Genomic DNA, 17,080 nt, shown 5'->3' with positions numbered 1-17,080 from the left:
TTTGGGTATATACTTAGGAATGGCATGTGATAATTAATTCTACACTTAGCTTTTCGAGAAACTGTCAAATTGTTTTCCACGATGACTACACCATTTTATATTCCTATCAGAAATTTATAAGGAATCCAATTTCTCCATATTTTGACTAACACTTGTCATTATTAGTGTTATTACCATCCTAGTGGGTGTGAAGGGGTATCTCATTGTGGTTTTGATTTGCATTTCTCTAATAACAATGTTCATCATTTTTTTCATGAGTTTATTGACCATTTGTATACCTATTTTTGGAGAAATGTCTCTTAAACTCCTTTGCCCATTTAAAAAATATATTTTTTTGTCTTTTAGTTGTTGAGTTTTAGGTCTTTATACATTCTAGATATTGACTTCTTTTAGGTATATGATTCAGCAGTATTTTATCCTATGCTATGGGCTGTCTTCTCATTTTCTTTTTTTTTTTAAGTTAATTTATCCATTTTGAGAGAGAGACAGAGAGAATGAGCAGAGGAGGAACAGAGACAGAGGAAGAGAAATAATCCCAAGCAGGCTCCACACTATCAGCATCAAGCCTGATGTGGGACTGAAACCCATGAACCTTGAGATCATGACCTGAGCCAAAATCAAGAGTTGGACACTTAACTGACTGAACCACCCAGGGGCCCCTGTCTTTTCATTTTCTTGAAAGTGTCAATTGAAATACAAAAGTTTAATTTTGGTGAAGCTCAATTTATGTATTTTTTCTTTGGTTGATTGTACTTTTATTTAAAAAAAATTTTTAACGTTTATTTATTTTTGAAGGAGAGAGAGACAGAGTGTGAGTGGGGGAGGGGCAGAGAGACAGGAAGACACAGAATCTGAAGCAGGCTCCAGGCTCTGAGCTGTCAGCACAGAGCCTGACGTGGGGCTCACAAACCGTGAGATCATGACCTGAGCCGAAGTCAGATGCCCAACCGACTGAGCCACCCAGGCACCCCAGGTTGATTGTACTTTTAGTGTAATATCTAAGAAGTCATCAGCAATCCCAGGTCATGAAGATTCCTCCTATGTTTTCTTCTAATAGTTTTATGGTTTTACTTCTTATATTTAGTCTTTGACCAATTTTGAATTAATTTTTGTATGTGGTGTGAGGTAAGGGTCCAAATTCATCCTTTTGTATGTGGATATCCAGTTGTCCCAGCACCATTTGTTGAAGAGACGATTATTTACCCATTGAATGGCCTTGGCACTCCTATCAAAATGAATTTTCTACAGACATATAGATTTATTTCTGAACTCTCAATTCTATTTCATTGATCTATATTTCTATCATTATGTCAGTACCACCCTATTTTGATTATTGCAGTTTTTGTAGTAAGTCTTGAGATCAAAAAGCATAATTCTTACAACTTCGTAATTCTTACAACTTTTTCTTTTTTGAGGTTGTTTATGGTTCCTGGAAATTCCATATGATTTTTAGGATCAGCTTTCCATATCTGTAAAAACAACAACAACAACAAAAAGCATTGGGATTTTGATAAGGATTGCATTGAGTTTATAGATTGCTTTGGGTGTTATTGACATCTTAATAATTTTAAATCATACAGTCCATGAACATGGGATGTATTTCCATTTGTTTAGGCTTTGATTTCTCTCAACAATGTTTTATATAGTTTTCAATGTACAAGTCCTGAACCTCCTTGATTAAATTTATTCCTAAGTATTTTATTTTTTTCAATGCTATTATAAGTGGCATTGTTTTCTTTTTTTTCTTTTTTTTTTTAATTTTTATTCATTTTTGAGACAGAGAGAAACAGAGCATGAATGGGAGGTCAGAGAGAGAGGGAAACACAGAATCTGAAACAGGCTCCAGGCTCTGAGCTGTCAGCACAGAGCCCGACATGGGGCTCGAACTCACGGACCGCGAGATCATGATCTGAGCCGAAGTTGGACGCCCAACCAACTGAGCCACCCAGGCACCTGACATTGTTTTCTTAGCATAATTTTTGGGTTGTTCATTGCATGTGTATAGAAGTACAACTGAATTTGTGTGTTGATTTTGTGTCCTGCAAGTATGATGAATTCATTTATTAGCTCTAATAGTTCTTTTGTGTACAGATTCTTTAGGACTTTCTCTATATAAGATTATATCATCTGTGAATGTAGAAAGTTTTACTTCTTCCTTTAGAATCTGGGTGCTCTTTATTTTTCGTGACTAATTTTTGGCTAAAAATTTTTAGTACAATGTTGAATAGAAGTGGTGAATCAGACACTCTCATCTTGTTGCTAATCTTAGGGGAAAAGCTTTCAGTCTTTTATCATTGAATATAATGTTATCTGTGAGCATTTATTTTAAAAACTTTTTGTATTCTAATTTTGAAATAACTGAGTGAAATTGCACAACTTAGAAACCTGGCACATTCTCTGAAAGTCCATAATCCACAGAGATGATTACTATCCACATTTTAAAAATTCATCTTCAAATGTCCTTAATGTTTTTTTTGAAATTATGACCTGGTAGATACTATCTGTATTACTTAAATAGGCAGTGAAACCTGATGACCTATCTGTAGCATCTCAGGTAATTAGAGTTGTCTTAGTTAAGATTAATCTTGGAACCAAACATTTTGAAATGTGCTATCATTGGGAATGTGATTGATTATTTTCAATATGTGCTTTTTGTTTTAAATTACAGATTGGTTTTGTCCTTTATCCCCCTAGTGGAGGTCCTGCATGGGATTCAATGGATCATGACAACATTATGTTTCTCAGCACATGCTTTTGTTGGCATTACACATTACACATTGTCATTGTTGGAGTGATTTATGCCTTTGTTACTTGGTAAGTTAGTGACTTTTTTGTTCATGGAAGCTCTATTCCTTGGTATATGACCAACAAGACTCAAAAGTATTGAACTTAAGTTCAAAGGGGGACTTCATTCTTTAGTATTCCACAAGACAGGGTAATGTAGCAGAAAATTATCTGCAAACCCAGAAATCCCCCCTTGAAAGAATAAATGCTGGTTTAAAGTTAGACTCGCTCAACAGTGTCTCAGCTCTCTCTCTGACCTATGACCTATGTGTCTCCCTTCAACACTTTTCTGTGCCTTTGTGTCTTTGCATATGCTGTTTCTTTTTCCAAATGGGCCTCTCCATACCTGCAGTGAGCCCTCCATTTGCCCATGTGTACATTAATGTTAGCAATTCACAAGCTTGGTGTCACATTTTGATCAACATTTATGTTTCCCATTAAATATGAGTATGTGATTAATTTGACATTTACTCTAATATTTCTAAAAGTAAGATTCAGTTGTTTTTAGAAAGACTCTGATTCAATGTTTCACAATGAACGAAGAGCAATATAACAGACAGATTGATAAAACACATATTCCTAGCTCTCCTACCTATCAACTGTATGACTTTGGGCAAATTATGTAACCACATTAAGTCTCAGTTTTGTTGTTTGCAAAATGGGAAAAATAATAGTACCTAAATAATAAATGTGTGTAAATGTATGCATAGGACATAATGAGGGTGCAGTGGAGGTTATTCTTGTTGTTCTTATTCTTTTTGTGTTATTTTTCTTGTTCTCCTCCTCCTCCTCCTTCTGTATCAAAAAATGCATAAAGTATAGACCCTATGGGGAGAAACAGACAATTTACATACAGTGCAATTGGTGGAAATAGTAGAACAAAGCACTATTGGAGCCCAGAGGAGGCTTCCTCATATTTGAGAATTAAGCTTCATCTTGAAGAATAAGAAATAGAAAAAGTTGAACATGATTCCTATCTTTAAGGTAGCTAATACCAAATCACAATGGGTCTAGCTGATCCCAACTATTAAGCATGCAGACTCTACACTTAATTCTGCAGACGTCAGCACTGATCTAAATGTTCTATATCTGCAGTTTTCATTTGGTAGCCATGAACTACTTGATTATGTGGTTATTGAACACTTGACATGTGCCTAGTGCCACATTAATTTAAATTAATTTAAATATCTGTATATGCATAGTGACTACCATATTGGACAGTATACATCTAGTAGGTTCTCTAGATAAATAAAATGCAGTAGCTGCTTCTAGGCCCAGTGTGGTCTCAGCATCTTCAAAAACTAGCTTTCTACTCTTCTTTCCCAGGTCACCCCTCCTTCTTTGTGCTTTTTTGAGCTTCACTGCTGAAGCAGCTTTGGTGCTGAGTCTCTTAGTAAGGGAACCATTTCCTTGTGTAACTCCCAGATGTCTCTGCTAGGCTCCTGGTCAGCTTACTTTGATCTGTAGTTACCTCCTTCTAGAGGTCTAAGTGCTTTTGGGTACTGGGAGATTCTAGCTTCTCATTGACTGATCTCTATTGGTCCTACATCATTCCCCCAAAGCATGCTGTTAAGACTGGCTCTGCCACTAAGTAAAACTTTGCTTCTTCCTGTTGTTCTAGGCTGACATCTGGGCCTCATCCCCTTAGGGGCTGGGCAGCCTCCAAGAATAAAGGCGACATTCAAGGAGCCTCTCTAGCTCATGTCAGCTCTCTTCCATGGCCAAAAGAAGACTACTGTCTCTTCCTGTTTCAAAAGGCTTCAGATTCCTCTTATCCACTTACAACTTTCTAGAAACCAAAAACTCCATGTTTATTTTCTCAACACTCCCCACCTCCAGACACCTTTATCTTTTGTGACCACTTAGTCCCCTCTACCTGGCATATCCAAATCAAACGCCATATCTTCTATGAAAACTTCTGTGATAATTCTAGCCCTCATTTCCCTTCATGAGTTTGGATAGTACTTGAGTCGCTACTACTCATTTTAACAATTGTGATCTATCTTTACTATTAGCCAGTCTTATCTGCTAGCTAGGTTGTATCACTTTAAGGAAAAGACCCTTTTCATATTTTACATGGCTGTTGGCATGCCATGAAACATGCAGTAGGTATTCATTAAACACTTATTTGCAGTTTTAATAGATCTACTCAGTTACATGAGTATGGGCTTTATTTGTTTGGAAATCATGTTTCAGATGCTTTTCAGTTTTGCTCTCATATTGCTTTGGAAATATAAGACCAAGAGCTCATGTTATGAGGTATGTTGATATAAACTTAAGGAATAACTTACAAAATGTCATGAAGATTCAGTACTGACTTTCAGTGAGGTCACATGTAGGCTAATTCAGTCCTATAATCATAAGCAGTTTTGACAATCTATTTTTCAGAGTTTGAATGTGAAGTTGTTTGTAATTCAGTCACAGGTGATGGATTTTCAGGGGACCCTCTGCTCTTTCTCTTGTTAATTGCAGAGTACATATGGGAGCGAAAACTCAGACACATTCTGACCTTAGTATCCTGGACTTGTATCATTCTGGAAACTGGCAATTATTTGCACTTCTTCTTCACCCTTCCAGCTTTTAACCTGTCTGCACTGGCCATTTATGCATGTGCCAATACCTAGGGCTATAGGATACAGATAGAACCTGAACATGCGCCAGCTTGGTGGCTGTCACAACAGCAAATACAACCCAGAAAGAAGGAGTGGGAAACAGGAGGAGTCACTAGGGTCTGTGTTAACAATTAATTTGTAATAAGTAGCCATGTCTTTGTTTTATTTTCCGTAAGAGCCATCAAGAATGAATCTAATTAATGAATTAACAATCCATTTCATTTACATGTATTGAGGTTGTACAATGTAAAGATAACTTTGTGAATTTAAAAAATGACACAAACATTTCCCAGACTTTAACTTATTTAAGACTATTAGTCTTTCATGAAAACAGTGCCTTGAAGAGCCTAGGACATTGGGAGCAACATCAATAGTCAGTTAATAATCAAAGCAAATTATTTTGATTGGTTTCTTTGGCTCTTGATGAGTGAATAGTTTTTATTACTACTACTTGCTTGTTGTATTATTGGAGGAGTTAATGCTGAGTTGAAAGAGAATTAACCTCTACAAATAAGTGAGTGATATGAACTCCTAGCAGATTGTTCCAAAGGTCATTGATTCATCAAATGTGTGTTGAGCCACTGTTATGTACCAGACTCTGGCTAGCATTAGGGCACTAAATAAGGTGAAGTCTTTGCTTTTATGATGCTTATATTTTTGTGAGATCCAGAGAACAAGTAAAGTCATTACATGTTTATAGGGGCAGGCCAGACCTTCACTGGAAGAAGAAGACAGGCAGAAGAAAATAAGGGTAAAGATGCAGATAGGTTGGTGAAGTTTAACACAAAATTATAATGATTTTGATGATTTGGTGTATCAAATGTGTGTGTTCCCATGTATTTTTGGAACTGAACTATGTTTTATTGATATGGTCATAGTACAATGTCTTTACAAATAATCATGCACAGGGAAAGCTTTGCTTAGTCCTTATTACATCAGAGAAGTGGAGAGTCTGCCACAAAGAACCTTCATATCTCCCAGTATCAAAAATTATTTTGCTGATTCCCCCAGACCCACAGATCTCTTAATCTATGAAAACAATCACAGTGGTGGAGGTCACTTCTTGCATCTTCTTAGTTAATCATGGATCACTACATGGACCATCACATGCAGTTGAGCATGCTGGCCTGCACAAGAACACCCCTCTGAAGGCACAATTTGGGACAGACCTGAAATGAGTTTTGACACGGGGAAGGAGATGTCTTCATGCACTTCCTTTATAGGAGAGGGCTCCTTTTTGTAATGCATAGCAAGGTGTGGACTTGATGGAAAAGCTCTCAGCTGAGCTTGGTTTCTTCTGGGCTTGCTGCAGTCCAGAGATTCTCTTGTTTCTTTCAGAAATGATCAAAGCTATGAATAATTAGGCATTTTCTGACAACGAACTCAACAATCATGTCATACATGATACAAGCTATATTGTATCTGTTTACTTATACACTGCTTTAGTCCACAAAAAGGTTTCATGTAGCTCCAAAGTCAAATAAAAGTGATTTTTTTTGAGTTGCCTCTCCCATTTGTACAGATAATTTGCAGTTTGCTGTATTATAGATACACATTACTCTGGGTTTTTATTAGACAGCATAACATGAGATGCCTTTCATTCTCCTTAGGTTGGTTAAATCTCGACTTAAGAGGTTCTGCTCCTCAGAAGTTGGACTCCTGAAAAATACTGAACGAGAACAAGAATCAGAAGAAGAGATGTGATTTTGAGGGCCATCTAGTCTTTCTGGATGAACTTTTCTTTTTTGGAATATTTTTGTTCATGGTTTTGTTTTTTGATCTTTTGCTTGGAGAACAGGTGGCTGAGGATGATTCTTGGTGTATTGTTTGTATTTCCAATTTGCTTGAAGTATTTGAATTCAAATATTTTGTTTTTAGATTTGTAAGTACTTTGGATGATAAATGCATTTTGCACATAAGTCATGGTATTTGGGGCCTGGAGTGACTGTTTCCAGATGATTTTAAGTCTGATGCCCATGCTAAGAAAAATGTGTTATTTACCTTATAGATATGCTCAAGGTTCCTGGGCTTGCTATCATTTGTAATTCATTAAACATGGAATTACACTTGTTTATCTTGTTGTTGCAATGAGAAATAAAGGAATGCAGGAACCTTGGTTCAGACACCTCAAGTCTTTGTTTTTTTAATGCAACTACACCTCACCCTTGCATCACGAAGAAGGAGCTGTGTGACAAATTCTGGAACACCTGTGTTCTGCCCTGGGAAAAGTAAGCCAGAAGTCATCCTGAACTGTGCAGTCTTTTAGGGAAGACAAGAAAAACGATCCCTAGGACACATGGATGCAAAGCCATGGAGACTGGGAAAAGGGAGTTATGATGTCATCTATAGAGTAAAATGTCATTAAACAGCATAGCATAGCCACCATACCGTCCCTTCTACTGAAATAGTGGAGGGGTTAAAATAAGGAAAAGCATTTTATGGAATACCCAGGTAAACAGTCAGAGCTCTTACCTAGTCTTGGACTAAGCAGCCCTTAGTGGGGAGTCAAGAAATCTCATTTCTAATTCTGACCTTACGACTAACCTGCCTCTAGGGCTTTAGAAATCACCATGTCCTCTTTGAAGTAAGGGAATTGAACTGGATGAGTCATGGGGCACTTTCTAGCTATCACATTTTATGAATCTACAATCTCTGAGACAAAGTGAAACCAGAGACAGATGATTTAGTAAGTACAATGTTAGTTGGAAAGGCGTCTCTTCCGTGACAGAAAAGATAGAAAAGGTAAGGAGGCCTTCAGGGATCCTTGAGGACTGACTTAAATATGAAAGAAAGAGGCAGCCTCGTGGGCAGCTGGAGGTGAAACATGGGCAATGAAATCCTGAAGCTCCATGGCATTCCAGAAAGCACTGACAAATCCAGACGCCTGCCCCATTTGCTATTTTCACAGTGACACTGGAGAGGGAGGTGAGTGGATTCTTTACGCCAAAGAACTGGACACTTCCATTTTTTTATGTAAAGGTTGAAAACAACTGATGTGGGTGCTTGAGGGCTTATTTTGAATGATACAATAAACCTGAGTGCATTTCTGGCATATGAAATGTCCACAGGCATGTGATGTCCTCACGTGATCATGGCATTCTGCATCACGCATATCCTCTATCTTTTCCAGTCCAGCAAGTTTCTGTAACTTTGGCAAGTTTGTTTCAAAAGAGCTGTCAGCTGCCATTCATGAAAATGATATTGCTGGTATTTAGGCCTGAGCAGGGACACTCGGAATACTTAGCCTAAACCAGATTAAAGCTGGAATATTGAAAACTGGTAAATGGGAATATTCTAGCAGCCTTTATGAGAGAGCACAAATGTCTGTTCCTTCAGTCTCTGGACAGAGTGCAAGTGAGATGCAACTCCATGAGTTCTCAAGAAGGGTGGGGGGAGGGGTAGGCGGTAGGGGTAGGGAACATTTGGTTCAGCTCTAAACCCACGGTCTGGGGCTCTCTGCTTCTAGGGCCTGAAATGAACGATAATTATTTTTTAATGTTTATTTATTTTTGAGAGAGAGACAGAGTGCAAGTGGGGGAGGGGCAGAGAGCGAGGGAGACACAGAATCCAAAGCAGGCTCCAGGCTCCAAGCTGTCAGCACAGAGTCCAATGTAGCGTTCAAATTCATGAACCATGAGATCTCATGAGTCGGGCGCTGAACCGACTGAGCCACTCAGGTGCCCCTATAAATTTGAATGCCATTATTGTAACTTCATGGAAGCCTTCATCAAGGAAGGGGTGGGAGAAAGTGCCTTCCTTTATTTTTATTTGTATTGTATCTCAACTCTTCCAAAACCCTGGGGTCTCAATTCCTGAGCTTTTGTCAAACGTCTTTTGTGGGTATCCCAAGCTTCATTTGCCATGAGTAAAGAAACTCCTTAAATAACTCAGCCCAATATCAACACTGTTGATGTGACACCAGCTCTTCAGTGATTTCTGTGACCTCCAATCTCCTTTGCTTGGGAAATATTCAGTGCAGCCTCTGATTGCATTAACTTCTGGCTCATTGTTGAAATGGGAGATTGTGTCATGACTTTTGGTATACTCCCCATCATTTTATCACTACAGTGATCATCAGTTGAGGCTATATTGGTTGTATTTGGGATGTGGATTCATAAGGTGGTAGAGGAGTCACTAGGGACTACAGGAACAATGAAAATAAAAGCTGAGAAGTAAGGAATTCTCCCAAAATACAAGGACTTGATAGATTAAAAACCATGAAAGAAAAGTTCGTACACGTGAAGAATCAATCCAGAAATTCTATATTCTGTCTAATGTGAATTCCAGATAGAGAAGATTGAGAAAATAGAGAAGAAATGAAAGAATTTAAAGAATAAAGAAGAAATAAAAGAAAAATAAAAGAATTTCCCCTATATAATGGCAATGAGGGGAGATTTTGCTTTAAGCTTGAAAAGGTACTTTAAGAGATGTGCAGTGACTAGAATGATTAGGCTGCTGGACTAAACCAGTAAAGATGGGAAAACTTAATCCTTTTAAATATTTTAAGTTCAATTTATGAATATTATTATTTCTATTTTTGAATCCTGCAAATTTAAACCCTCAATTTTAGGCAGACTTTGATGTTAGGACACCATTTTACACTTAGATAATTAGATTTCTCTTTAGACATCTTAAACTCTGTTTATGAATTAAATATCTTTGATTTTCTTCTTAAGAAGGGTGCTTCAATTAACTGACAAATCTTCCCAAGTTGTTCAGTTATTCTTGCAAATCTAATGTATTAAACTTACAGATGTGGTGAAACTTAAGTGTTCTTAAATGCTCTGCTACAGTGTATAAACTTAGTGAGATTTCAACTTATAATCATAAGCCTAAATCTGTTACTCAATTAAACATTTATAAATTGGATTTGCAAGACTATTCAGCATAGACAAAATTATTTTTAAAATTAGAAATATCTAAATGCTAAACATGTATAATTTCTTAACACAAAAATATCATGAGTTTGATTCTTTTCAACATTACTTTTTACCTTGACAAGGTCCCAGTAGTTCATTTTTGTTTCCGTTTACTTTGCCTGCAGAGACATGTCTAGTAAGAAGTTGCTATGGCCGAGGTCAGAGAAGTTGCTATCTGTTTTCTCCTCTAGGATTTTGATGGTTTCCTGTCACATTTAGGTCTTTCATCCATTTTGAATTTATTTTTGTGTGTGGTGTAAGAAAGTGGTCGAGTTTCATTTTTCTGCATGTTGCTATCCAGTTTTCCCAGCACCATTTGCTAAAGAGACTTTCTTTTTTCCATTGGCTACTCTTTCCTGCTTTGTTGATGATTAGGAATCTTGCCATTTGTAACAATATGGATGGAACTAGCGTGTATCATGCTAAGTGAAATGAGTCAGAGAAAGACAAATATCATATGATTTCACTCAATATGTGGAATTTAAGAAACAAAACAGATGAACATAAGGGAAGGGAAGGAAAAATAAGATAAAAACAGAGAAGGAGGCAAACCATGAGAGTCTCTTGAATACAGAGAACAAACTGAGGGTTGCTGGAGGGGAGGTGGGTGGGGGTATAGGCTAGATCGGTGATGGGCATTAAGGAGGACACTTGTTGGGATGAGCACTGGGTATTATATGTAAGTGATGAATCACTGGGTTCTACATCTAAAACCAATACTACACTGTATGTTAACTGACTTAAATTTAAATAAATAAATTAGAAAGAAAAAAAACCACATAACTTAATTCTGAGTCTTTCCATGATAAAATAGGCTTACTGTTACGGAAGTGATTTGTTTACAACAGGCAATGCTAGGAAATACCTAGTCTGCTAATTGAGCTTTTGGACCCAGATACTGAATGGAACAGGATTCTTGACAGTGATCCTATAGGCACATGCTGAATTCTGTTATTTATGGTCACTCTATCAGACCCTCCACACAGGCTGTCTCACATTCTTTTAAAGCACAGGGAAGGCACCATCCTGAGCTGGAGTCATACTTAAAATTATCTGTCTTTTCCGCCTACTTATGAAAATCTGCCACCCCCGCCCAGGCTGTCGTGTCACTTGATGGAATTTCATTATTCTTTAGCTCTTAAGATATTTAAATATATTTCCTTCTAAGTATAAAGATTTCTGAACTTGATGTTATCTTGCACTTTGTTTTTCATATATTTCCTATTGGATAAGACTACTCAATTTTTAAAGATATTAAGGTGATAGCCTAATGAATTCTAGGCCACTCTCTTATTTTTATTTATTTTTAATTTTTTTTCTTTTTTGAGAGAGAGGGGGTGAAGGTCAGAGGGAGAGAGAGAGAGAGAGAGAGAGAGAGAATCTTAAGCAGACTCCACGCCCAATGAGGGACTTAATTCCCCCACTGTGAGATCATGACCTGAGCTGAAATCAACAGTCAGATGCTTAACCAACTGAAGCACCCAGGCACCCCTAGGTCACTGTCTTTTGAAGGTAATTCAACTCACAGCTCTGAGATTAGATGCCAGTATATCTTAGCTTTTGCTGCTTTAAAGCAGAGACAACATTGTTCAGTGCGTGTGTGCACCGTGGGAGGACTTACCATGACTGACACCAAATGTTAAAATGGAGACATGCACTTTTTACCTGGTTCCTCCCATGAACTTGGACTGTTTTGCCATTTTCAAGTGGCCTGAGGGAGGATTAAAGAGTTTAAGAATCTGGGGGGTGGAACCCCAAATAATCCCTACCTAATGATTTGTGTCTGAAGCCAAAATACACACAGGTTCTAAAACATATAGACATAAGCAAGCTCAAGTAAACAAGGGGCCTAGCAATTTAGAATGGAACAACGCTCTCCTCTGATCAGAACCTGGCTTAGGTTCCTTTGCCTCTCAGATCCAGCCTAAGTTAATTAAGCATCACATTCAAATAAAATAAAATCACTTCATTTGAGTATAATTCACTCTGCAGTTATGCTGTCATACTGTCTAACAAAACCCTTGTACTGGTCAGGCTGACTTGTTTTCTGTTACCCAAAACATGCTTATTTTAATTTCTATACCTGTGGCGTATTAACCACCCTACCTGCTCCGCCTCCTTGCAGCTTAACTTCTGGAAATTCTTTAAGGCCAAGTTAAAAACATTTCTTTTCATAGGGAAGAGCTATGAGCAGTAAAAGTCCTCAGTATGTGTGTATATGAGAATATTTCAGTGTTTTTCTTTTTTCTTTCTTTCTTTCTTTTTTTTTGTTGAAATTAAAGGACATTATATGGTCACTTGAATCTGTACAAAGAAACAAAGGTAACTACATGGGTAAATACAGAAAAAAAAGATATGTGGTTTGCAAATTTTTTTTCTGTCTATATCTTATCTTCTTAATAAGGTCTTCTGCAGAATAAATTTTTAATTTTCCCAAGAAAACCCCACAACTTTTCTACTGCTTCCTACCACTCTCTGCCTATGAATCCCTACAGCACCAAGTCCAGGCTAGCATCGGATCATTCTCCATCCAGTCCTGTAATTATCTTTACACGTAAATTCTTCCTTCTTACTATTTTATAATCCCTTAATGACAGCCATACTTCTTTTCTTTTTGTTTGTTAAAAATATGAACATTTATTATTATAAAAACTAGTTTAATAAAAAAGCATATTTAAAGATAATTTAATACGAATACATGTCAAAATAAATGCAAATTATGATTCTTTTGAGTGCAAAAAAAGTGGTTACCCAAAGAAGAAATAAAACCTCCTTAATAGTTGTAATAAAACCTACACCTGAAAAGTTAGAGGGTATTACACAGAAGTAATAAGTTCCTCTACTACTCCTCATACTTGTTTTTAAAGAATCAGGAGAATTTAAACAATATGAAAAAATAAGTCACGAATAAATATAAAAATATACCCATGCAAGATTTTTATTGAAGACATGATTATCATTGTATAAATGCCTAAATATCACACTATACATAAAGTAAAATGTGGAAGAACTCTGTTGTCTCAATTTTAGAAAAAGGGAAGTTTTTGAAAACAAATGTCTGCAGTCAAGGTCCTAGGACTTCACTAACATCACACACTGGTGTCAACAAATTTTGATGAAATGAAAACCACTCTTTTTTTTTTTTTTGGCAAAAATGCTCTCTGATAGGAAAAGCACAAACACGGCTTTCTAAATCACGAAAGTTCTGAAACAGAATGGTAAGGTGACAAAACCAGTATGAAATTAAGGAAGGTAAAAGTAGTCTTTTGGGGGTTTCTTTTTTACACAGCCATGCTTAGTCTAGGACAATCTTCCACAGGCATGCTTTGTGTGGCCTCCAGTTGGTTATGTTCCTCTGAGGGCCCTGATAAAGCTGACACAGCTTCTGTGAAACAGCTTTCCTCCGCCCCTTCAACTTGTAGGTAGTGATAAAGATGAGCCTTTTTCTTGTAGAGCCTCATGAATCTTGCGGTTCCATGAAGGTAGGCCTCACACATGTGTGCTAGGGCTAATCATGGGAATGGTCCACATGAGGTACTGAACACAGGCTGCTTTTCCAGCCTTCTTGATTCCAGGAGACAAACTGTAGAGAAGGTTTTAATCTTTCAGTAGTTCTGCAAAAATCGGAAACCTGTACTTTCCTCTAACCATAAGGTAGAGACTATGTTTGCGGCCAGCCTGAATCAGCTGGTGATCTTTACTAAAGGAATCTGAAAACATCTGATCCAACTTTCAGGTAGGACTGTTAACATCTGCCAGTATACATAGAGGTGTTAGGCTTGACACAAGATCATGCACTTAAGGAAAAGAAACTGAATTCATGATGATTTCTTTGAGGTCCATATTAAGGAATGCTTCAAACCTTGCAGAGCTTGTTAGGTTCAGCAGCAAATTTGCCACAGTGTTGTTCATTGCATCAAAAGACTTCTGGTCCCGTTTCTCAAAAGCCTCAGCACTTGAAGTAACCAGACTCTTTGGCTTTACAGTGGTACCCAACTTTGCAGAATTCACCATGAGAATTCACCAGTTTGCTAATGAGGTCAAATAAATATTGGACGTCAATGGGCAACACAGTCTGCATGCTCAGTAAGGCGAGGTTATTACATCATCCTCACCAGAAGGATAAACTGAAGTCATGGATCTGTATACTTCTGGGAATTCACCCTCAAGCGCCTTTAGAAGAAATGTTCCAAGTCCAGATCATGTTCCACCTCCCATGGAATATATTGTAAAAAACACTGCAAATGATCACAGGGCCCAGCCAACTTTCTGAGTTTCTCTAAAATCTGAGTTTCTGAGTTCTCGATAAAGACTGCCAAAAACTTAACGACCCACAGCCCAGTTATTCCCTCAGTCGGAAATATCAGTGATGAGCTGCTTGCTCTCAAACACAACTCTCAATGGTTCCTGCAGAATTTCATTTGCTACCCCTTCCTCCATGTCAATCAAGAGAGCTCATGCTTTCAAAGAACAAAGTTTCCCCTTGGAAATAGTACCACCATCACCAAGTTACTCTGGTACCCACATTTCTAAACAAGCTGCTTATTTCCTCATCATAATTCCTTTCTGTGGCTATGGCATGCTCCCTTAGTGCAGATCCCAGAAGCAGCAGAAAATCTGGCGTCCACACTGGCCTATAAGACCATTTACTGGGTCACCACCGGCTGCAACACTTGTAAACCTGTGCTGGCTTTTGTACTCCTGACCTGGCTCTGTCCACCAGCGGCAACCATGATTCTTTTGTCTCTCTCTCTCTCTCTCTTTTTTTTAATGTTTTTAATGTTTATTTATTTATTTTGAGAGAGAGAGAGAGAGAGAGAGACAGAGAGAGAGCATGCATGGTGTAGGGGCAGAGAGAGAGAGAGAGAGAATATCCCAGGCAGGCTCCACATTGTCAGCGCAGAGCCTGATGCAGGGCTTGACCCCATGAACTGTGAGATCATGACACGAGCCAAAATCAAGATCAGACCCAGGCACCCCGTGCTTAATTTTATACTCTTTTATTATTCTCTAATCCCTGCCTGAGTATAGTGCAGGCTGCTGCAGGCCAATTTCTTATTATCTTTTGTAGCTCCTACAGTGCCCAGGACAGTGCTGGATGTGTAATAGGCACATAGTAAATCATGTTGAATTGAATCAGTGAAACTGAGTTTGTTTCTGCCCCCAGAAGAGGGGTGCTCTGAGCTTTGAGTGTCGCTACCATGTCACTGACCCCCTTTATCAGACGACTGGGCCTGGAGGCAGAGCTACAGGTAAGAAATCAAGTTTGCACCTTAGATGCAGATGGCTGGCTCTTAATTCTCTGCCTGTAGAGAACTTTCCTGGCATTATTCAAGGCAAAAACAAGTTTTTCTCTGCAGGTCATACCTAATGGTTTCCTGTCCTTTCTAGCAGTTTTATTAAGCAGGTAAACATAGGCAGGTAAACCAAGGTTAGTGATTGACATGGTCACACAGAAATTGTTTTTTGGTCATATTATTTGCTTTGTGTTTGGAAAAATATTGTTGAAGTGCATACCACTGTTTTTACTGTGGACTTGGACAGTAATTATTCTTACCTTTGCAAAGGAAGGTAAAATTTACAAAGCTTTTACATACACACACATTTTCTCATTTTAGTTTCAAAGAAATGCTGTGGGGAGGTTTATAGGGAGCGGGTATTTTTTTTAAAAAAGGGCTTAGTAAGGCCAAGCATCTTGTCCAGTGTTATCCTGTCCAGTCCATGGAAAGCCAGGCCTTTAATCCAGAAGTTCAGCTCTTTCGTTGTGTCCAACACAGACACTCCATAGTGTTAATTCCAGGCCTTTCCTTCCTCCAGATCATGTTTTGAATCCAACATTTAACTGTCCTGTCCAACTTAGTGTTACCTTCAGGTTGAGTAAGAATTCTCTTTGATTCCTTCAAGTTGGTATTTATAAGTGATCCTGTTGATCTATGAAAAGACTAGAAAGAAATTTATTGAGTGTTCACAGTGTTATCTTGGGGTAGTGAGATTACAGATGGTGTTACTGCTTTTTTAAGTTACAAACTTTTATCCATTTTATTTTTTTTATTTTTATTTTTTTTTAACGTTTTTATTTATTTTTGAGACAGAGAGAGACAGAGCATGAACGGGGGAGGGGCAGAGAGAGAGGGAGACACAGAATCGGAAGCAGGCTCCAGGCTCCAAGTTGTCAGCCCAGAGCCCGACGCGGGGCTCGAACTCACGGAGTGCAAGATCGTGACCTGGCTGAAGTCGGACGCTTAACCGACTGCGCCACCCAGGCGCCCCTATCCATTTTAAAATATAACTACATTATGGGGCGGCTAGGTGGTTCAGTCAGATAGGTGTCCGACTTTGGCTCGGGTCATGATCCCACGGCTCACGAGCCTGAGCCCTGCGTCAGGCTCTGTGCTGACAGCTCAGGCTCTGTGCTGAAGCAGCCTGCTTCAGATTCTGTGTCTCTGTCTCTGCCCCTCCCCCACTGGCACGCGTGCATTTTCTCTCTCTCTCTGTCTCTGTCTCTCTCAAAATTAAACAAACACCAAAAAATTTTTAAAAATAAAAGCATAAAATATAACTACATTAATGGTAATATGGAAAAGATAAGTAAAAATTACTTCTTAGTCCCATCTCCCTAAAACAATTATTAGCATTTTGGGTACTTCCTTTTATCTCCTGCATATTTTCACATAATTGTAATCCTACTTTACAGTGAATTTTGTATCTTAAATTAAGATACATATTAACATATAATTAACATATAATAATTCTTTTCTCCATGTT

General features: G+C 38.1%; 1 protein-coding gene and 1 pseudogene across 2 annotated transcripts in view; one reads left to right on the top strand and one right to left on the bottom strand.

Annotated features, from left to right (window-relative positions):
* Positions 1-7,527, top strand: part of TMEM45A (transmembrane protein 45A) — a 76,458-nt gene extending 68,931 nt beyond the window's left edge. Inside the window, exons 5-6 of one of the 2 annotated variants that reach the window (XM_030330386.2) lie at positions 2,669-2,814; positions 7,007-7,527. In XM_030330386.2, the coding sequence (XP_030186246.1) occupies positions 2,669-2,814; positions 7,007-7,100 (240 nt within the window). In that variant the 3' untranslated portion in view covers positions 7,101-7,527. Of the gene's footprint in view, positions 1-2,668; positions 2,815-4,405; positions 4,588-7,006 lie in introns of those variants that run through there. The other variant, XM_030330385.1, reaches the window with a different exon arrangement.
* Positions 7,528-13,596: 6,069 nt separating this feature from the next.
* LOC115522906 lies at positions 13,597-15,761 on the bottom strand (annotated as a pseudogene).
* Between the last annotated feature and the right edge of the window lie 1,319 nt (positions 15,762-17,080).

Source organism: Lynx canadensis, chromosome C2 (assembly GCF_007474595.2).
Source record: "Lynx canadensis isolate LIC74 chromosome C2, mLynCan4.pri.v2, whole genome shotgun sequence".
Lineage (NCBI taxonomy): Eukaryota > Metazoa > Chordata > Mammalia > Carnivora > Felidae > Lynx > Lynx canadensis.
The sequence above is the reverse complement of the archived record's forward strand: the minus strand, read 5'-3'. Positions and strand labels throughout refer to the sequence as shown.